Source organism: Pristis pectinata, chromosome 8 (genome assembly GCF_009764475.1).
Source record: "Pristis pectinata isolate sPriPec2 chromosome 8, sPriPec2.1.pri, whole genome shotgun sequence".
Classification (NCBI taxonomy): domain Eukaryota; kingdom Metazoa; phylum Chordata; class Chondrichthyes; order Rhinopristiformes; family Pristidae; genus Pristis; species Pristis pectinata.
Genome location: NC_067412.1, coordinates 7,165,480 through 7,188,744, shown reverse-complemented (window position 1 = coordinate 7,188,744; position 23,265 = coordinate 7,165,480). Strand labels below are relative to the sequence as shown.

Below are 23,265 nucleotides of genomic sequence, written 5' to 3'. Positions count from 1 at the left end.
GTGGAAAAGCCAGATTCAATTTTGGCTTTCAGAAGGAAGCTGTACAAGTACTTGCAAGAGGAGCGTTTGTAGGGCTGTGCTGACTAGGTGGGAGAGTGGGGCAAGCTAGATTGCTCTTGGGTAGAGCCAGTATCAACCTGATAGGCCAAATGGGCTCCTTCCATGCTGTAATTTGTCTCATTCTGTGAATAGGGTGGAAGGGACTCACCTGAGGCAGAGACCAGATGGTCTGAATGAAACCTAACAAGTTCATGACACAGAAGGAGGCTATTCAGCCCATTGCAAGTGTGCCAGTCAAAAGAGAGTCACCCAACCTGATCCCAGCTTCTAGCACTTGGTCAGAAACCTTGCAGGTATTGGTATATTACTGTGACTTGTACCGAGGTACAGTGAAAAACTTGTCTTGCATACCGATCGTACAGGTCAATTCATTACACAGTGCAGTTACATTGAGTTAGTACAGAGTGCATTGAGGTAGTACAGGTAAAAACAATAACAGTACAGAGTAAAGTGTCACAGCTACAGAGGAAGTGCAGTGCAATAAGGTGCAAGGTCACAACAAGGTAGATCGTGAGGTCAGAATCCATCTCATCATATAAGGGAACCGCTCAATAGTATCACAGCTCTTTATGTTCACATCCAAGCAGTACTTAACTAGAGTGAAGGCTTTCTGCCACTATCATTTGTTCAGGCAGCGAGTTCCAGATCCCCACCGCCATCTGGGTGAAAAACTATTTCCTGATCTCTCCAGTAATCCTCTCACACTTACAGCACATCACGGGAACCAGCCTCCCCTCCATGGACTCTGTCTACACTTCTCGCTGCCTCGGTAAAGCAGCCAACATAATCAAAGGCCCCACCCACCCCGGACATTCTCTCTTCTCCCCTCTCCCATTGGGCAGTAGATACAAAATCCTGGAACCACGTACCACCAGGCTCAAGGACAGCTTCTATCCCACTGTTATGACTATTGAATGGTCCCCTAGTACAATAAGGATAGACTCTTGACCTCACAGTCTACCTCGTCATGGCCTTGCACCTTATTGTCTGCCTGCACTGAACATTTTCTGTAACCGTAACACTTTATTCTACATTCTGTTATTGTTTTCGCAAAACAAAGTTTTTCATTGTACCTCACTACATGTGACAATGATAAACCAATTCACCAATTTAAGTCTGTTCTCTGCCTGTTGACCTCTTTGCTGAGGGAACAAGTTCCTTCCTACCAACTCTAGGCTGCTCCTAATTTTGTCCACGTTGAGTGTTAAAAATTCTGTGACGTGCAGTTTAAAAAAAAGGCTTCATTCCAAACATACTTGCAAATTAGAATTTGAAATGTTCAAAGATCAAAGTTTCCAGTTGTGACACTATTCATAGAACAAACTGCCTTAAAACAGAAGCTGGTTCTGCAACTTTAATTAGGGCACTGCACCATCCGTATTCATATCACAAGTGTATTATATTTTTAATTAAGACACTTCGACAATCCAATTCATATTATTAGCATTTCTTTGGGTTATAATTGCTATAATTTAACTAAATAAATTTCATTTAACCGTCTGATTAAATCTTTTCTTGCAGCCATAGGAAGAAAATGAAAATGCACTCAAAAATAATCACCGTTCCCCATACAATATGGAGCTCCTTCAAAGAGCGGGAGTGTGCCAAGGGCTGCAATTATATATGCTCTGATTCGACGAGAACTGGGCTTTTAATTACAGTCTTGTTTCTGCAAACGTGCCGTTTGTGCATTCCAGAATGTCAAAAAAATACCGACGGAAGGAATCATTATGCAAAACTGATGATCAAATGCTCGCACAATTATGCAAATTAGATCAAGATTGCTTCCACTGCAACAGAAACTTCCTCTGAGAAACTGTTAAAGTCTTTACAAATTTTTTTTCTTCAGCATGTGCCACCAGTGTGTGTGAATCATCACAGAAGCAGATGTTTGGTTTGGAATATGGCTTAATTTTACACAAACCGCTTTATAATTCTGCTCATGAGAAGTCTTCTGAAATAATCTTAAAACAAAATATATCAAGCATGTGATTGCACTGGACGTTGCCTGGATTGGAGGACTTTAATTATGGGGAGAGATTGGACAGGCTGGCCTGTGAAGGGGGTGACCTGATAGATGTATATTAGATAACCAAAATGTTTTTCCCATTGTAGGGATATCAAAGACAAGAGGGCATAGGGTTAAGGTGAGAGGAAAGAGTTTTAAAGGGGATCTGAGGGACAAGATATTTTAACAACCACTCTCGTTGGGGGGGGGGGGGGGGGGGGACATCTGGAAGGTGCTGCCAGAGGATGTGGTGGAATCAGATACAATTAACACTTTTAAAAAAGCATTTAGACAGACACTTAAATAGGCAAGGCATGGAAGGAAATGGTCCTACTGTGGGCAAATTGGATTCGTGTAGATTGGCGAAAAAGTTGGCATGGATGTAGTGGGCCGAAGGGCCTCTAATGTTTAGTGGAGGAACTTCTGAACAACATTCTAATGCTATTAGAGTTGATTCACCAGTTATGCCAATTGTTTGTTAACTACTGAATAAAGCTGGCGATAAGTAGTCAGTAGGGGCTGTTCCCGTTGTTATAGCGAGGATAAAGAGGAAGGCTCAGATAGGATGGAAGTGTGAGAAAATGAAACAATGAGAAATACCAACCTTCCCCTCCACCCCCCACCACCATTGTCCAAAGGTTTGGTAAAACCACCGGCAAAGCAACTACTATTCACGCCAGCCACTCTGGTAAATAGTAGCCAACACCCATGCCATTGCCAACACAATCAAACAACCCCACCCATGCCAGACATTCTCTCTTCTCCCCCCTTCCATCAGGCAGAAGATACAAAAGCCTGAAAGCACGTAGCAGCAGGCTCAGGGACAGCTTCTATCCTGCCATTAAAAGACCATTGAACAGTCCCTTAGTACAATAAGGTGGACTCTTGACCTCACTATCTACCTCGTCTTGGCCTTGCACCTTATTGTCTGCCTGCACTCCACTTTCTCTGTACCTGTAACACTATATTCTGCATTCTGTTATTGGTTTTCTCTTTGTATTACCTCAGAGTACTTGTGTATGGAATGATCTGTGTGGATGGAACGCTAAATAATGTTTTTCACTGCGTCTCAGTACATGTGACAATAATAAACCCACTACCAAATCTATTATGCAGATGGATGGAACTGTGAGAGGTATGGAGTGTAGGGATCCAATATATCCTTAGACTCTACAGTAGAGGTTCCTAGATTCAACCTTCCTCTAAAATGGCAGGGAGCACTCAGGGTCCACATAAACCATGAGCAATGTTACCCACTGGACCACAGATGGAAGGTGCTTGATGGACAAAAGGTGTGATTTGGCTCAAATAATGGATGCCATCGTTAAGTCATTGTAGGCAGGTGCAGAATTTCTCCACTCAGCATCTGAGGAGGCCATTGACCAGACGGGTGGGCTGTAGCTCAACCTGAGACGCTTTTCATGTCACATGAAAGATTGACTGACAGGCTGACTACAGGGTACATACTGAGCATTTGCCATAACTAAATAAGTACACAGATAGCACACAAGGCAAGTGCAACTTTTTCTATTGTATCTTCTCACTCAGATACAATGGAAAGAGGGCCCAGAGAAGGTTCACAAGAATGATCCCGGGAATGAAAGGCTTAACGTATGAGGGGTGTTTGATGTCTCTGGGCCCGTACTCAATGGAGTTCAGAAGGATGAGGGGGGGATCTCATTGAAACCCACCGGATACTGAAAGGCCTGGATAGAGTGGATGTGGAGAGGATGTTTCCATCAGTGGGAGAGTCTGGGATCCAAAGGCACAGCCTCAGAATAAAGGGATGTCCCTTTAAAACTGAGATGAGGAGGAACTTCTTCAGCCAGAGGGTGGTGAATCTGTTGAATTTGTTGCCACAGAGGGCGGTGGAGGCCAAGTCATTGGGTGTATTTAAGGCAGAGACTGATAGGTTAAGGGTTACAGGGAGAATGGAGGGGGGGGGGGGGGGGCTTGAAAAAAAAAATTAGCCATGATTGAATGGCAGAGCAGACTCGATGGGCTGAACGGCCTAATTCTGCTCCTACATCTTATGGTCTCAGATACGGAGAACAGGGAGTTTCAAATGTTCCAAATGTATAAAGGCACAGTTAGTTGGTCCTGCCTTCAAATGATTGACATCAGCGCAACCAACCCAATGATCCACAACATCTTTCTTTGATAACGGGAGGTCCGCCTTTGATCTCACCTCTCTCCAATGAAGAAAGAAGTGACAGTAAAATGTCATTGTGCATGACCAGCATTAACTGCAGTGGAAGGATTACAATGATACATTTCTTTGAGCAAAAGGAAACTATTCCTTGGTCAAAGGAGAGAAGATCAAATATTTACCTCTGTCCCCTCTTTAGGGCTGTAATAGCCATGGTTGAGGGATGTGGGGGTTTCTCCATTAATCTGTTGAGGAATAAATAAAATCAACTTAAAATCTGCTGACCACTAGTTTTAACCTTCAAAGAGATGGCAAACTTCTGAAGCTGCTAATCTCTGCAAGGACAAATAATTTGTGCCACAGGCATCGGTTCAAACCACAGTCTGCAGCAATCAAATATCCTGCTTCAAGCACCTCACTCAGAACCAGAATCCTTCACAGGTCGACATTCTGACCCTGTCCAGCATGTGGAATGAACTTATTTTCAGTTAAGTCAATTTTCCCCTCAGAAATATTGATGACCAGCTGTCAGCCAATCTGGGAAATTCACTTTAATCACATTCATCTTCCGGAAAGGGGCTGGATGGGCAGGTTATTCACCTCACTGACTGATCTGCAAAATAATTGGGTCGCTGCCATGGTGCAGCAGTGTGTAGTTACCCTTTGTTCTCCCTATTCTCTGCATCCCTTCCAGAGAAGGCAGCGAGCAATTTTCAATGCCGGGAGAGAACTGAGAATTATTTTAGTCCCAATGAAACCACGATGTGATGAGTTCTGGCAAGATTCATTGTTTTCTCCAAGGTTCCCAAATCAAAAATAGACCAGTCACTTTGCTCGGAAATCAAATGCCTGAATAACGTTGACAGAATTGAATCTGGGTTGCGACTTGGAACTGGTGGTGCTCAATAAAACAAATGAGAGAAAAAAAAATAATCCTTTCAATTCAATTAGTCTGCAACCTAAAATACAAACATAATTTTAAAAATTAAAATTGGAATCTCTGAAAGGAACCGCACGCGTCACCTGCACAGCGTCATTGAGCTTGGAAGGGTGATGGAGGCAGAACCCTTCATCACCCAGATAAGCAGTTGAACAGTTTGTTAACTGCAGGGCCACAGATTAAAAACTGCATCGTGGGATTAACCAAAATTTCATCTCTCTCTGGCAGGGAAACAATGGGCCAAATGGCCTCTTTCTGCACTGTAAATTTCTATGATATTGTACACCAATTTGCATTCGTGTGGCACCTTTACGGGTGGTGAAATATGCCAATCCACTCTGATCACAAGGGTTGCCCCCTTGCATACAAGTCATACAAGGCATACAAGTCAGTGATAATAAACCAGATTCTGATGACGGGAAAACAAGTATCCAACTTCCTGCAACCTGATATTGGTGCTAAAGATCAGATCAGATATCTTTATTAGTCACATGTACATCGAAACACACAGTGAAATGCATCTTTTGCGTAAAGTGTTCTGGGGGCAGCCCGCAAGTGTCGCCACGCTTCTGGCGCCAACACAGCATGCCCACAACTTCCTAACCCGTATGTCTTTGGAATGTGGGAGGAAACCGGAGCACCCAGAGGAAACCCACGCAGTCATGGGGAGAACATATAAACTCCTTACAGACAGTGGCCAGAATTGAACCCGGGTCGCTGGCGCTGTAATAGCATTACGCTAACCGCTACATTAATGTGCCTGCCCTGGGAAAAGTGACAAAGATCAGAAATATACAGACTAAGATCCGAATTGGAGTTATTTACAAAAGGAGATACTAGACTTTATATCGTACTTCAAGATGAAGGTGGTGTTTTGGAAGGGTAGTCACTGTTGTAAGGTAGAGTAGAATGAATTTGATTGGGACATGCCAATTCTCAAAATTGCAATATGATAATGACCAGATTATCTATTTTAATGCAATCAGTTGGCTAGGATATTGGGGAAGACTCTCCTGCTCTTCTTTGCAATAGAGCCATGATCATCTTTCTCACCATCCTGAGATAATACTTGGAAGACTGCATCTCCAACAGTGCAACACCCTTTAAGTTATGCACCCATAAGGGTTGGCACTGTGGTGCAGCTAACAGAGCTGCTGCCTCACAGCTCCAGCGATCCAGGTTCAATCCTGACCTCTGGTGCTGTCTGGGTGGAGTTTGCACATTCTCCCTGTGACCGCATGGGTTTCTACCGGGTGATCCAGTTTCCTCCCACATCCCAGAGACATGCAGGTTAATTGGCCGCTGTAAATTGCCTGTAGTATGTAGGTGAGTGGTAGAATCTGGGGGGAGTCAATGTGAACATGGGGAGAATACAAAAAGGAATTAACCTAGGATCTGTGCAAGTGGATGGTCGATGGTCAGCATGGGCTCAGTGGACCTCTGTGCAAATGGATGGTTGATGTCTCAGTGGGTTGAAAAGCCTGTTTCCAAGCTAATTGACTATGACTGCTCCGCTCAGCTCGAATGGAGTGGAAGTGAACCCATAACCTTCTGACTCAGAGGCAAGAACACCAAGTGAGATACAGCTGGCACTAATTGCTATGGAAGAGCTGGTGAAAACAAATAGTTGCTGTGCTCCTATGCTCCTTCGCTTTCTTGCGAGTCACGTTTCGGGATCTGAGCATTCTGAACCACTGCAAAAGCTCTGGATTATTGTCCCGGTTATTCTAATCTATAAATATTAGAAACTAATGGAAGGGTGGGAGATCCAGACCACAGAAGGATTTTCCAGTCACAACTTTCCCTGAAAATTATGCAATTAAGATTACTCCATTGATAAGAGTAAATGCTTCTCAGTCACTAACCTGTGTCCGTGGAGATCCGTTTGCAAGTGGCTGTGGCAGGGGTCCTAAAAAAAACAATAAAGATAGAAGTGTTGAAAAGTTTCAATCACTTTTAGTGATTTTCCAAAGCTTGTCCTAAATGTCCCCAAATCATTATTTTGTTGTTGAGATGCTAATATATAAAGGGGAAATGAAAATATTTCTAAACAAATACAGCGACAGCAATGAACGGTTGGCAGAGTAATTATAGTGGGTCTATAGTACGTTGGAGAAATTATAGTGTTCAATCAGCAACCTGGAGGTCAGGAGATCAAAATTCATCTCTTGTATCTTCAGTGGGAAACCTAACAAAATTCTACTCTGGCAAGTTATAGAGCATGGAATAAGGCCCTTCGGCCCACTGAATCCATGCTGACAATCAAGTATCCATTTACACTAAACCCATTTTATTCTCCCCACATTCGCATCAATGCCCCCCAGATTCTACCACTCACCCATACGCTAGGGTCAATTTACAGTGGCCAATTAACCTACTGTTGATTCGACTGTTTTAAGTAGTTTGTATAGTGTTTAATACACCTCAAGTGACTGTATAAGATATAACTGCTTCTTAGCTTATTGGTTCGTCCATCAGGTGAATACGCGTTTTCTCAGTGGTTGGTTTTGCCACAGGTATCTAATAGGTTTCCTGATTGAACTATTGTTAGCTAAGGAGTACCTCTTATCTCAGGTATAAAAGGTGTCATTTTTTGTTAATCACTCTCTTCCCCCAACCCCCCTACCCCGAGCTCATCTTTAGTTCCTTTGTCTCGGCTCATCTCCCAGTAGTAAAGCCAGTGCCATGTGCTCCGTGACTGTTTTTTTGTTTAAACTTTTCCAATAAAACTTTGTGAAGCACCAAGTTGCTTTCAACTCATCTTTGACTCCAGAAAGAACCTGCGGATTCGAAGATAACCGGATCCAACGCCACCAATCTGCACGTCTTTGAGGCATGGGAGGAAACCAGAGCACCCAGCAGACACCAACACAGTCACGGGGACAATGGGCAAACTCCACACAGACAGCACCCCAGATCAGAATCTAACCCAGGTTGCTGAAGCTGTGAGGCAGCGACTCTACCAGCTGCCTCACAGTCATGACATTGACAAGACAAGATATCTTCATTAGTCACATGTACATCGAAGCACACAGTGAAATACATCTTTTTGCTCGGAGTGCTCTGGGGGCAGCCCACAAGTGTCGTCACGCTTCCGGCACCAACATAGTATGCCCACAACTTCCTAACCCATACGTCTTTGGAATGTGGGAGGAAACCGGAGCACCTGGAGGAAACCCACGCAGACACGGGGAGAACGTACAAACTCCTTACAGGCAGTGGCCGGAATTGAACCCGGGTCACTGGTGCTGTAATAACGTTACACTAACCGCTACACTACTGTGCCTGGCCTTAGGAATAGTAAAGGGATAAAATAACTGGTGGGAGTTGTCTATAGGCCACTAAATAATAACATTACAGTGGCACAGGTAATAAACCAAGAAATAGATGTAGTATCAATCTGGTGTTGGTTCGCCATCAGGGTTGGCACAACACACAAAGTGCTGGAGGAACTCAGCGGGACAGGCAGCATCTACGGAGGGAAATGGACAGACGATGTTTCAGGTTGAGACCCTTCATCTGGAAAGAAGGAGATGGCCAGTATAAAAAGTTGTGGGGAAGGGGTGGAGCAAGAGCTGGCAGGTGACAGGTGGATCCAGGTGAGGGTCAGTGATAGGCAGATGAGGGTGGGGATGATGTCAGAAGCTGGGAGGTGATAGGTGGAGGTGACAAAGGGCTGCCTGACCCGCTGAGCTCCCCCAGCGCCTTGTGTGCTGCTCCAGATTCCAGCATCTGCAGTCTCTTGTGTCTCCATTTAATAGGGTTGGCTGTGTGGTCACGAAAAGCATTAGATTGGACAAACGTGCAGTGTTGCAGTGATGAGTGTTGACATCGTTGGGGAAACAGTCCTGGATTACAGGGCTTGCTCCAGGGACAAACACTGCAGCTCACAGGAGGCACTGGGTCCAAAGTTTGCCTCACTTGCACTGGACTGATTGCTTTCCACAATATCCATAGCTCCTCCCAGTCTGGTCTCCTGATGGTGGCTTTTACCAATGGCTCAGTGTGATTGCAACCAACCCTGTGAATTACTACACGTACTGCATGCTGGGTCTATAAAGAGCATTCACACAGGCAGAGAAAACTAGCTTAAGACTGAAGCAACAACAAATCACTTGGCTTGTGAGGTTAACTCTCCAACTGCATTTGTGAATAGAAAATAAAAGACTGAACTGAGCCCCAGTTCTTTTGAGAACATTCCTGTAAATGTGGTGCCAGGGGTAGGAACAACTCATTATCTTTTCATCTCTGGAAGCTCACAATTAACACAGTTCTCAATATCTATCTTGATCTCTCGCTGCAAGTTCTGAAGTGAAGTGATTTGTCCTTGAAACAGGCTCACTTCCAAATTCGGCCACTGCACAAGCACAGCATAAATTTATAAATTCCGGGCACATGCTCTGAAATGGTGAATTCAATTCTAGTCACAGAGTCGTACAGAGACAGCATGGAAACAGGCCCTACAGCCCATCGAGTCCTCGTGTACCATCAACCATCCACTTTACACTAATCCCACTTTATTCTCCCCAATTCCACCAATCACCTACACTCTACGAGCAATTTACAGCAGCCGAATTAACCTATGAACCTGCATGTCTTTGGGAAGTGGGAGGAAACTGGAACACCCGGAGGAAACCCGCAAGGTCACAAGGAGAACGTGCAAACTCCACGCAGACAGCAGAGGTCACGATCGAACCCGGGTCTCTGGCGCTGTGAGGCAGTGGCTCTACCAGCTGTCCTACTAATACCACCCACTTCAGCTTCTTCAGAAGCCCATACCCTGCTGATACCTGCCCTTCCAATGTCAACCACAGAAATCAGATATTTATGACGCAAGGAGGCCGTTCAGGCCATCACATCCATACCATGGAGTCCAACACATTGCTGTGGGGTTGTAAAATCCCAGGATGGGCCAAGAGAGCCAATTTCCTTATCGAAAGGACATTACAGAAGCAGATGTCCTCTCCCATGGTCCTTTCCCTCTCCTTCTGGTCCACCCAGGTCCTCTCACCCCATTTTTACCCCCAAGCCCCACCACCCCCTTTTGTTCCACTCCCCCACGCGGTTCCACCTGCCTATCACCCACAGACCGGTTCTACTCGTTCTCTGGTTACCAACTGGTTCTCCAATTGCCTCACCCAACCGGTTCCATCCACCCAAAATTCCTTTTCCCACCAGTGACGCTCTTCCTCTCAATTTGCATAACATTCCCCATTCAAGTTTTATAAAGTAATTGCGCCAAATCGTGGCGACTATCATTGCACAATCACCTCCAAAGGGAATCGCCAGCGTTCGACCACTCCCAGGTAAATCCATCTACAAGTCCCTTGCAAGCCAAGTGAAAATGGGACAAATTGTTGTCGACTGAATTTTAATTTTAATGTTATTATTTATTGATTTAAATCATTTCTTTATACTTAAAAATTAAAATTTACTGCAATTATAATTCCTTCTAAATGTAGTTACAGTTGTAAATTTAATTGTTTTCAATGTGTTAAGTTTTTAATTATTTCTTAGCCTGTTTTTAATTACTTCTTCATATTAAGAATGAGTTCCAGCAGTTTTAATTATTGTTAGATGACTCTGATCTCCCAGCTTCGACAGCAGGTGCGACTCTGGCCCTGTCGAAGGCTGTCAATACATTCTCGAGGTGAGGCTTCCATGGCTCAGTCATGGTTGATGCTTCACCAACTGGTTCCCAGACGGCTAGAGTCAGCTTATTTGCTCAAGCGGACCCAGACCAGTTGAGTGCATATGACTAAGGTTCAGTGCTGTTCAAGAAACTTTCCTCAAAAACCCCAACTTTGCATCCAAAGCTCAAATGCATCCTCTCGAAGCCAGCATATCCCTTGCCTTTCTATGTGAAACATCACAGTAGAAATTGGAAAGTCAATGGCGTCCACTATAACCAATTCCCAGAAGGTCTAAGATATTGGTGAACGTTGCACCTTTCTTTCCAGTGAGGGTCAGGCATTAAGTATGGGAGGGAGAGCGTAACGCAGGCACGGTAGTGGTTAGTGTAACACTACTACAGTGCCAGCGACTCGAGTTCATTTCCGGCCGCTGTCTGTAAGGAGTTTGTACATTCTCCCTGTATCTGCGTGGGTTTCCTCCAGGTGCTCTGGTTTCCTCCCACATTCCAAAGACGTAAGGGTTAGGAAGTTGTGGACATGTTATGTCGGCGCAGGAAGTGTGGCGACACTTGCGGGCTGCCCCCAGAACACTTGACGCAAAAGATGCATTTCACTGTGTGTTTCGATGTACATGTGACTAATAAAGAGATCTTAGGTGGGAAGCCAGAGGCAATCCTACCCCAACCAACTGCCCTCCCACCCCTTCAGAAGAATGAAGAACAAGGGGTGACCTTATTAAGACATATAAATCCTGAGGGTCTATGACATTGAGATGTTTCTTCTAGTGGGAGAGTCCTACACGAGGTAACATAGTTAAAAGATATGGGGCCGGTCATTTAAAATGGAGGTGCGTATAAATTTCATTTCACAGGAGGGTCACGAATTTCTGGAACTCTCTCCCCCAGAGGGTTGTGGGAGCTGGATTATTTAAGGTGGAGGTAGATACATTTCTGAAAGATCTGGGACTTCAGAGCTATGGGGAACCATCACACAAGAGGAGGTAAGGCGTGGGGTAGATCATCCACGATCATATTGGATGGTGGGGCAGGGGGCCTACTCCTGCCCTTACGTTCTTGTGTGTTTCCCTGCTTCCAACATTGATCAGTGGATTCACCATAGCCAGGCCCAGGAGCATGTATAGGGCACTCTTGCCTTTATTAGTCAAGGCACTGAGTTCAAGAGTCAGGAAAGTTATGCTGCAGTTTTATAAAACTCTGGTTAGGCCACATCTGGAGTACTGCATTTAACTCTGGTCGCCCCACTGTAGCAAGGATGTGGAGGCTTTGGAGAGGGTGCAGAAGAGGTTCACCAGGATGCTGCCTGGATTAGAGGGCATGTGCTTTAAGGAGAGATTGGACAAACTTGGGTTGTTTTTTCTGGAGCGCCAGAGGCTAAGGGGAGAGCTGATAGAGGTTTACAAAATTATGAGAGGCATAGATAGACAGCTGGTATCTTTTTCCACAGGGTCAAAATGTCTAATACTGGAGGCCATGCATTTAAGGTGAGAGTGGCAAGTTCAAAGGAGATGTGCAGGGCAAGTTTTTTTTTAATTTAAACACAGAGAGTGGTAGGTGCCTGGAATGTGCTGACAGGGGTGGTGGTGCAGGCAGATACGGTAGTGGTGTTTAAGAGGCTCAGATAAGCACATCAATATGCAGAGAATGGAGGGATGTGGACCATGTGCAGGCAGAAGGGGTTAGGTGTCATTAGCTTAATTAGTTCGGCACAACAATGTGGGCCAAAGGGCTTCTTCCTGTGCTGTACTGATCTACGTTCTATGTTCAGTCCCACAAAAACTCATTGGAACCCCAACCACCCACTGGCCAATGATCAGGAGCTGGGGGGGGGGGGGGTGGGTAGGGTAGGGGGACGGGACAGAGCTGGAGGAAAGGGCCCAATCACGTTACAAAACTAGGAGTGCATTGAATGTAGTCTGCCGCTTCCTCACCACTGCACCAAACCAAATCAATGCCAATTCCCACCTCTCAGATGCGACTCTGTCGGAGTTATTCCCAGTTTCTTGAAGTACTGATCGGTCTCTGGATCCACCACCAGCAGCCTGGCTTCCTCTTCACTGGCCTTGATACAAGCCACAACCTCGCTGTGTTTCTTCCCTTCAATGTTGACACCGTTCACCTACAAACAGCCGGAAGATGGAGACATTATTTTCCCAGAACACCAATAAGCTTCCAATTCTACCAATGTACCGGTGGGATTAACGGCGAGTGCTTTAGCCAATATTTTCCCCCCCACATTGGTAGGACCCTTAGTGGAGAGGATGTTTCCAGTAGTGGGAATGTCTAGGACCAGAGGGCACAGTCTCGGAATAGAAGGACGTCCCTTTAGAACAGAGATGAGGAGGAATTTCTTTAGCCAGAGGGTGGTGAATCTGTGGAATTCATTGCCACAGATGGCTGTGGAGGCCAAGTCATTTGGTGTATTTAAAGCGGAGGTTGATAGGTTCTTGATTAGTAAGGGTGTTAAAGGTTATGGGGAGAAGGCAGGAGAATGGGGTTGAGATTGAAAAATAAATCAGCCATGATCAGATGGCAGAGCAGACTCGATGGGCCGAATGGCCTAATTCTGCTCCCATGTCTTATGCTCTTAGGAGCATTGATGGACAGAGGGATCCTGGAATGCAAGTCCATAGCTCCCTGAAACAGGCAACACACATGGGTAGGGTGGTAAAGGTGGCGTACGCCATGCGTGCCTTCATCGATCAGGGCACCAAGTATAAAAGTTGACAAATCGTGTTGCAGCTGTGTAAAACTTTGGTAAGGCCACATATGGAGTATAGTGCTGCTCTGGTCACCCCATTACAGGAAGGATGCGGAGGCTTTGGAGAGGGTGCAGAAGAGGTTCACCAGGATGTTGCCTGGATTGGAGAGTATTAGCCACAAGAAGTTGGACAAATTTGGGTTGTTTTCTCTGGAGTGGCAGAGGCTGAGGGAAGACCTGATAGAAGTTTATAAAATTATGACAGGCATCGATAGTGTAGATAGTCAGAGTCTTCCCCTCTCCCCCCACCCCCCCAGAGTGAAAGTTTAAAGATTAACAAGGCAAGTTTTCTTTTTCCCCAAACAGAGAGTAGTTAGTGGCTGGAACGTGCTGCCAGGGGAGATGGTGGAAGCAGATACGATAGCAACGTTTAAGAGGCATTTAGACATGTAGGTGAACAGGCAGGGAATGGAGGGATACGGATCAGGTGCAGGCAGATGGGATTAGTTTGGTTTGGCATCATGGTCAGCACAGACATGGTGGGCCGAATGGCCTGTTCCTGTGCTGTACTGTTCCATGGACTATTGCAGGAGAGTGAGCACTGAATCACTGGAAGGTCTTGATGAAAGTCTTGCTGATTACCCAGTCTTCAGGACTTCTTAGTCCGTTCTCCCAAAGAAAAGGCCTGCAAATACACCCAACTACGTCAACACTGGGGGCAGCCCTCTGCTAGGCTGAGATCAGCTCTGGGATGGGGCAATTCTTACACTGTGGGCCCAGACACAGTCTGCCACAGGAAGCCCATGGCAGCATCGGACAGCGTCCAATGCCAGGGACAGGTTGGCAAGTCCCTAAACCAACAGTAAGTTACACAGGTGGCAAGGAAGTATTCTGTAGGTGAAGCAACAATGGTCTACGAGAACGTCACAATCACTCAAGTTAAAGACCACGGGAAAAGGTGACAACGTCGAAGAAAGGAAGACGAGGAGTTAAAGAAAGCAAGACGAGGAAAAGGAAGACGAGGAGTTAAAGAAAGCAAAACAAGGCAGTAAAATCTAGAACCTGGTGGATAGTCTAAAAGAAAGGGGATTTTAGGATTGAGATTTAGCATTTAGGATAGAGATTTGCAAAAAAATTTATCCATGAAGGAGGCCATTCAGCCTATCAACCCTATGTCAGCCTGCAATGCAATCCCATTCACCTACCAATATCCCCAGCAACCCATTCTTCTCACATTCCCATCAACTCCCCCCAGACTCTACCACTTACCTACACGCTAGGGGCACTCTACAGTGGTCAATTAACCTACCAATTCATACGCCTTTTGGATGTGGGAGGAAACCCACACAGTCACAGGGAGAACGTGCAAACTCCACGCAGACAGCGCCCGAGGTCAGGATTGAACCCAGTTCACTGGTGCTGAGAGGCAGCATCTCTACTAGTTGCACCGTCCTGAAGGGTCATGAATGTTTGGGGGTTCTTGGCCATGACGGTTGAATATATTTGAGCAGAGATTGACCGAATTTTGGAGAGGAGTCATGGTATATGGAGAAGAGGCAGTAAAGTAGACTCAACCTTGATCTTACTGAATGCAGAGTAGGCTCAAAGGGTGCACTCCCACTTCTGTATATTTTCTTAAAGGAAGTGAAAGAAAATTACAGCGAGGTTAAATAAAGATTAATCATGTTACAAGTGAGAAAGCAAACGTTTTAATTACTTCAGAATGAAAGATCAGTGGAAAAAGCTCACAAAGGAACAGACAGCAAAATATTTATTCAGCAGCACGTCTTTGATTTGCTGGTACAGAAGATGACAGAAGGAAATAGGTTGCTAAAGGGAGGATAAACAAGAAAATTTGTTTCCGTTCAGTTTTGGCATTGTCTGTACATCCCTGAAGTAGGGATGCTAGAAATGCCGACAGTTAACCTTTTCCGTACACAGTCAGGGTGATTCTGATTGCTTGGGAAGTGGCTTTGTTACCTCCACAACTCTATCCTGAGGGCGGAGACCAGCTTTAGCTGCACAGGAGTCTGGATCCACAGACCGGATGAATTGCCCAGGCTTTGCTTTCTCACTGTGAAGGTTAAATCCGTAGCCATTTGGGCTTTTCTTCATGCAGCAGAGCCGAGGACAGAACTCCTTGGCTTGTCCATTGAGTTCCTGCAACACAATGAAACACAAGCAGTCGCATTTAGTGACAACACAATTTTTTTTAAATTTAAAAAATACACTTTATTCACAATAAAAAAATATATACAAAGGAAAAAACAGTGCAAAAACAAAACCTTAACATTCATGATCGTTACATTTAGTGTAAACTTTAAAAATCATAGCACCATTGCCACTCACGTGGCTCCCTGAGGTGATACCCCTTTCACTGTTCGAGGGGTTTCCCCGCCTAACTCAGTTCCTCAATGTGCGGTAGCAGAAGGAGCCCAGACTGTGGTCCTTCCCCACAGAGACTCAGCATTGGCTGCATCCAGTTTCAGTGCGTCCCTCAGCACGTAATCTTGCAGCCTGGAATGTGCCACACGGCAGCATTCCCTTACGGACATCTCGCTGTGCTGGAAGACCGACAAGTTTCGGGCAGACCAAAGGGCATCTTTCACCGAGTTGATGATCTTCCAGAAGCACTTGATGTCTGTCTCGGTATGTGTCCCCGGGAACAGTCCGTAGATCAGAGAGTCCCCTGTCACGCAGCTGCTGGGGATTAACCGGGACACGGACCCTTGCATCCGTCTCCACACCCTCTTAGCAAATCCACAGTCTGCAAAGAGTTGAGTACACAACTCCCACCCAGTCAGAGCGAACATCTTCAGGTAACTTCCGCTGTCAATCAAGCCTGGTAACCTCGCTGCTCTAAGTGACAGCGATCAACTTCACACACGTGGCTTTCCTCCACTCACTGCACTTTTCTGGAGCAACCACCCCGCATGCACGTCATTTTGTGTACGCCTTGTGGGCTGGATTATCGGGAGGGACGAAATAAATTGGCTTTACTTTTGGCAACCCGGCTTCAGAGAGAAGAGGATCCCTTTTCCCCAAATCCACACCACTGGGATTGGCTCAGGTAGAGGTTATCAACCTGGGAACAAAAGGGGGAGGCTAGAAAGGGGGAAAGGAAGGCAAGGGTAGAGGGGGGGGAGGAAGGAGAGACCACAAGCTTGGTGCAGGTCTTGAGGACCGTGTTAGTATGAAGGCTGTTCTGGCATACCACAGGGTGCAGTGAATTACACCACTGTTGCCCACCCTCACTGCAAAGTGCTCCCAAGAGACAGAAAGAGATCCAGGTTTTCCCGAGTCACACTATAGAACCTGATGGATGCAGATTGGAAGGACCTTTGTCCTGGAATCTTAATGGGAGGCCCAACCTTCACTGATGGCGTCAAGAGCTCAGTCTCCAAGGGGGCACTGACAGAAACTTTACCTGCGCACCATGCATCAAAAATTCCTGCAGTGTTCACCCTTTCCTCTCTCCTGGTTCTGCCCATTCCAAATCCATTCCACCTTCTCTTCCTCCCCATGACCTGTCTTTCTCGATTATGTTTTTGCATGGAGGAAAAACGCAACACAAATTAGATAACGCAGGTAACAAAAAAAAATTAAGACAATGCTTTATTAGATAAGATTTCTTTATTAGTCACATGTACATCGAAACACACAGTGAAATACATCTTTTGCGTAGAGTGTTCTGGGGGCAGCCTGCAAGTGTTGCCACGCTTCCGGCACCGACATAGCATGCCCACAACTTCCTGATGTGTACGTCTTTGGGAGGAAACCGGAGCATCCGGAGGAAACCCACGCAGACACAGGGAGAACATACAAACTCCTAACAGACAGCGGCCGGAATTGAACCCGGGTCGCTGGCACTGGAATAGCGTTACACTAACTGCTACACTACTGTGCCACACTTAATGCACACTTGGTCAACAACTTGCAGTTCAACTATTGGTTAAGGAAAAGTATTGGCTCCATTGGAATTGTATCTCTTGCATTCAAAAGGGCCACTGTGACACAAAATGTTGCAAAATGAGTCATAGATTCGTATAGCATTGAAACAGGTACTTTATCCAAACATCCACTTATGCTAATCTTACCAAGTCCCATCTTATTCTCCCCGCATTATCATCAATTTCCCCCAGATTTTTCCACTCAACTACACACTTGGCCAAATTAACCTAATAAATTGCATGTCTTTGAGATGTAGGAGGAAACCCATACAGTGACAGGGAGAACATGCAAACTCCACACAGGCAGCAGAACCTGGGTCACTGGAACCGTGGGGCAGCAGCTTGACTAGCTGTACCACGATGCTGCTCAATTGTCTGACATTCTCAGCTTCTACCAGTATGTCCCCTGGACAATACGTAAGCATTTTGTTTACCCCCCCCCAATGCACAGACCCTCATTTGGACAGGAGCACGACAATTTTACTCCACCAGTAGCTGTAATTAGGAAAAAATTAGCCCACAATTGAATACAAAGTGCACCAAACGTGGCTGGCAAATGGCATTGGATCCTGGATTTTCACAAAGCCAAGAGCACAAAGGCAGAGAGATTATGTTGAACCTGTGCAAACTGTAGGGAAGACCACAACTGGAGTACTGTGCGTTCCCTGTTAATTCGGGAAGGACACGATGGTGTTAGAAGAGATTTACTGGAACGTTTCCAGGGATGATGAATTTCAGACACAATGTGGTGGCACAATGGTGCAGCGGGTAGTGCCGCTGTCTCACAGCTCCAGAGACACTGGCTGCTGTCTGTAAGGAGGAGGAGGATTCTAACGTTAGACTGCAGAACCTGGGGTGATTCTCCATGGAGCAAAGATTAGTGGAAGTGGGTTTGATAGAGGTGGACAAAATCAGAACTGGTTTAGAAGGGATGGAGAGAAGTTGTTCACAGGAGCAGATGGTTGATGGACGAGGATGCACAGCTTCAGATTTTTGAGCAAGAATAAGTTGAGGCTGTGGGGAATGGGATTGAACTGACAATGGGCCTGAGTGCCATAAAAGTTTTATGATACATTCACAGTGCACAGTACAAGTTTGATCTTCATGAGTTCATCCATGCTTCTTGGTTAGACCATAAGAGGTCTTCACACTTGCATCAAGAGTACGAATTGGTCATGTCCAACAGTAACCAGATATTGTGAAACAGATTCGAAGTCTCAGAAGGCAAGGACTCTGAACACAGTCTGGAGAGGAATGATTTATTTACAAAAGATGAACATTGGAAAATGGTAACGGGGATAACACACGCGCGCACAGCTTATAGCGAGCATGGGAAAATCTCAACGGGGTAAAATACACAAACACACAACGAACTAGGTACAGACAATCAAGGAAAAACAATACGATACCCTCCACCCCTTGACTCAGTGCAGGCACAGCTCTGTGCTACCAGGGACACTAACTAAAATGGTCCCAACCCTTTTAACAGTGCACACCTGACCAACGATTTCTCCAGCACCGTTCCTCGGCCTGGGAATGAAGCAGGGTGATCCCTCGGGGCAGGCAAAAGAGAAAGAGCCAAGCACATGTGGCACTCTTTATAGAGCTGGACGGCTGGGTGGTCCAGCCCAGGTAATTTAAAAAGGCAAATGGTAAGGTGTGTGTTGATGGGTGGGGTGGGGCCAAACCTTGATTGGCAGTGGTGTGTCTTCTGACCAGGTAGGCGCAGTGCTGTCATGTGACAGCCACGACCCTCCACAATACACCAGAGGGGTGGTATAAAAGCTCCCATTGCTTCAGAAAATTGTTCTGGAAATAAATGTGTGAGGAGAGAGAGCTGGAATACGGGACTTAACCATCATAAACCCTGAAGGCAAAGGTTGACCCATCCATAACTCTTCCCCAAATTAGAATATTGAATTTAAATTAATTTAGCGATACTATCTAATGCAATGGATATTTTAACAATTTTTTAAAGTAAAAAGAGCTCACTGTGTCTCATTTAATAATAATCAATACAAAAGCTACATCTCCATCTGGTGCATACTCCCCTTCCCCTTAAATTGTAAATTGGGTTGCTATTTTCACTTGTACCGAGGTACAGCGAAAAACTTAGCTTGCATACTGACATACGGGTCAATTCATTACAACAGAGCATTGAGGGAATACAAGGTAACACCGTAACAGACTGCAGGATAAAGTGTTAGAGCTACAGAGAAAGTGCAGTGCAGGCAGACAATAAGGTGCAAGGTCATAACGAGGTAGATCGTGAGGTAAAGAGTCCATTTTATCATACTAGGGGACCGTTCAATAGTCTTATAACAGCGGGATAGAAGCTGTCCTTGAGCCTGGTGGTACGTACTTTCAGGCCTTTGTATCTTCTGCCTGATGGAAGGGGGTAGAAGAGAGAATGTCCAGGGTGGGCGGGGTCTTTGATAACATTGGTTGTTTTGCCGAGGCAGCGAGAAGTGTAGAGAGAGTCCATGGAGGGGAGGCTGGTTTCTGTGATGTCTACATAATCCTAGAAATCTGCATCAGAATTTGAAAGGCTACAGAGAAAGGGCTGGAGCTGAGAGGAGGGGTGGTGCGACCACAGTTGGTATAGCAAAGAGGCAGCATGGATGTGATGGAATGAAGGGCCTCGCTCCATGCTGTAACCACTCTATGATTCATGAGAATGCCCCAGTTTCCTGAAGGCAGCCCCTCCAGCATCAGAAAGGTGATACACAGTTAAAACCATCCTGTCCATCAATGGTCAAACACATTCCTCCCCTTTGCAACCAGCCCATTCAGCTTTGAAGGCAGCCATTTCATCAGGCAAATAAAACACTATAACCCATCCATCAGAAACTTGGAACAATCAGCAAGTCAGTCACACACAAGCCAGATGACCCCTCTATGCATCAGTATCTACTGCCTGCAATTATACTTTATTTTACAACCAGCATTGGTGATTCTTCAAGTTGCATTGTAGACTTTCCCAAACACTTAATATGGCTGGGGTCTAAACTACTCCAAATTTAATCTCCATCATAATAATTCATAATTTTTGTTTTAAACATGCACATTACCAGTAATTTTTGAATCACTGTCAGCTTTTTACTTAATGAAACCGATTTAATTTGACAGACGTTTACAGAAAAGTACTTTTGTAAAGGTGACTAGTTGTTCGATGCTATTAAAGCCAGCACATAATCAGATGCGATATTTAAAAAGCTGGAAAATTCTGCTTCAGAAATAATTCACTTAACCAGCCACAAGTCTGAGGATTTCTCGTTTTTGAACACTCACTCACTATTCTGAGAACACTTCCAAATACCAGTGTGCCTTCCTATTATAGTTCTTTTAAACGTTGCACTTTTCGATTGATTTCTTTAGTGCTAGAAACTTCAGAATGAATGCACAAAATAATGGATTTGTTAAACAAAAATTAGGCTGCATCAACATTCTGCAGTACAGGACGTGACCAAAATCACCAAATGCTACAGAAACAAGCTGGCAGGGAAACTACCAGCCAGACGATTGTACCAGTAGGTCAGGCACAGCTCAGCTGTACAGTGCCTTACATAATCACAGGGTTGAGAGCTTCAAGTTCCTGGGAGTGAACATCACCAACAGCCTGTCCTGGTCAAATTACGCAGAAGCCACAGCCAAGAAAGCTCACCAGCACCTCTACTTCCTCAGGAGGCTAAAGAAATTTGGTTTGTCCCCTTTGACTCTCACCAACTTTTACAGACGCACCATAGAGAGCATCCTATCTGGATGTATCACGGCTTGGTACGGCAGCTGCTCTGCCCAGGATCGCAATAAACTGCAGAGAGTAGTGGACACAGCCCAGCGCATCACGGACACCAGCCTCCCCTCCTCGGACTCTGTCTTTACCTCTCGCTGTCTTGATGAAGCAGCCAGCATAATCAAAGACCCCACCCACCCAGGACATTCTCTCTTCTCTCCTCTTCCATCCGGTAGAAGATACAGGAGCCTGAGGCCACGTACCACCAGACTTAAGGACAGCTTCTACCCCACTGTGATAAGACTATGGAATGGTTCCCTTATACAATGAGGTGGACTCTGACCTCGCACCTTATTGCACTGCACTTTCTCTGTAGCTGTGACACTTTACTCTGTACTGTTACTGTTTTTACCTGTACTACCTCAATGCACTCTGTACTGACTCAATGTAACTGCACTGTGTAATGAATTGACCTGTACGATCGGTTTGTAAGACAAGTTTTTCACTGTACCTCGGTGCAAGTAACAATAATAAACCAATACCAATACCTTAAAATAAGCTCAACTGAACCATATTTGTTATTTTTCACAAATAATACCCAAGCCCTGGACCAGCTAATGTGTCCCCACAACCTCTGCCGGCAGAGCGTTCCACGCACCCACCACTCTCTGTGTAAAAAAATGTACCCCTGACATCCCCCTTATACCTTCCTGCAATCACCTTAAAATTATGCCCCCTCGTGTTAGCCATTTTTGCCCTGGGAAAAAGTCTCTGACTGCCCACTTGATCTATGCCTCTTATCATCTTGTACACCTCTATCAAGTCACTTCTCATCCTCCTTCTCTCCAAAGAGAAAAGCCCGAGCTCACTCAACCTATCCTCATAAGACATGCTCTCCAATCCAGGCAGCATCCTGGTAAAACTCATCTGCACCCTCTCTGAAGCTTCCACATCCTTCCTATAATGAGACGACCAGAACTGAACACAGTGGAAAAAATTCCTACAGTTTATTGTTCAGAACAAATGGGACTAGCTTAGATGGGCATCTTGGTCAGCATGGACAAGTTACTGTATGCTGAAGGGCCTGTTTCTGTGCTATATTACTCTATGATTCTACGACACTGTTACAAGGGAGTCATGAATTCATACTATGACTGCAGAGTTACCAGATTTGTGAAAGGGAAATCATCAGTCAGGACATTGAGTATAGGAGTTAGGAAATTATGTTGCCATTACACACAAAATGTTGGAGGAACTCAGCAGGTCAGGCAGCATCTATGGAGGGAAATAAACAGTCGACATTTTGGGCCAAGACCCTTCATCGGGACTGGAAAGGAAGAGGGCAGAAGCCAGAATTAAAAGGTAGGGGGAGGAGCACAAACTGGCAGGGGATAGGTGAGTCCAGGTGAGAGGGGGAAGGTAGGTGGGTGGGGAAGGGGGAAGATGTAAGAAGCTTAGAGGCGATAGGTAGAAGATGCAAAGGGCTGGAGGAGGAATCTGAAAGGAGAGGACGGTAGACCATGGAATAAGGGGAGGGAGGTGGGGAATACTTTTTTATTCCAGCTTCTGCCCTCTTCCTTTCCAGTCCTGACGAAGGGTCTCGACCTGAAATGTCGACTGTTTATTTCCCTCCATAGATGCTGCCTGACCTGCTGAGTTCCTCCAGCATTTTGTGTGTGTTGCTCCAGATTCCAGCATCTGCAGAATCTCAAACATTGGAGTATTGTGTACAGTTCCGGTCACCCATTATATGAAGGATGTTATTAAAACTAGAAAGGGTGCAGAAAAGATTTACCAGGATGTTGCCTGGAATTGGGGGCCTGAGTTACAAGGAGAGGTTGGGTCGACTAGGACTTTATTCCCTGGAACGTAGGAGATTGAGGGGTGACCTGAAAGAGGTACAAGATCATGAGGGACATAGACAGGGTGAAAACACCGTCTTTTTCCCCAAGAAGGAGGTGCTAAAAACAAGAGGGTATAGGTTTAAGATCAGAGGCGAGAGATTTAAAAGGGACATCAGGGGCAGCTTCTTCATGCAAAGGGTGGTGCGGATTTGGAATGAGCTGCCAGAAAT

General features: G+C 45.5%; 1 protein-coding gene across 3 annotated transcripts in view; it reads right to left on the bottom strand.

The window, feature by feature from the left end:
* LOC127573125 (Na(+)/H(+) exchange regulatory cofactor NHE-RF2) overlaps positions 1-23,265 on the bottom strand; it is a 133,222-nt gene that overhangs the window by 4,761 nt on the left and 105,196 nt on the right. For 2 of the 3 annotated variants that reach the window (XM_052021050.1, XM_052021052.1), the window contains exons 3-6: positions 15,489-15,668; positions 12,773-12,926; positions 7,023-7,066; positions 4,400-4,462 (exon numbers count right to left, since the gene is read on the bottom strand). In XM_052021050.1, the coding sequence (XP_051877010.1) occupies positions 4,400-4,462; positions 7,023-7,066; positions 12,773-12,926; positions 15,489-15,668 (441 nt within the window). The remainder of the gene's footprint in view (positions 1-4,399; positions 4,463-7,022; positions 7,067-12,772; positions 12,927-15,488; positions 15,669-23,265) is intronic. The other variant, XM_052021051.1, reaches the window with a different exon arrangement.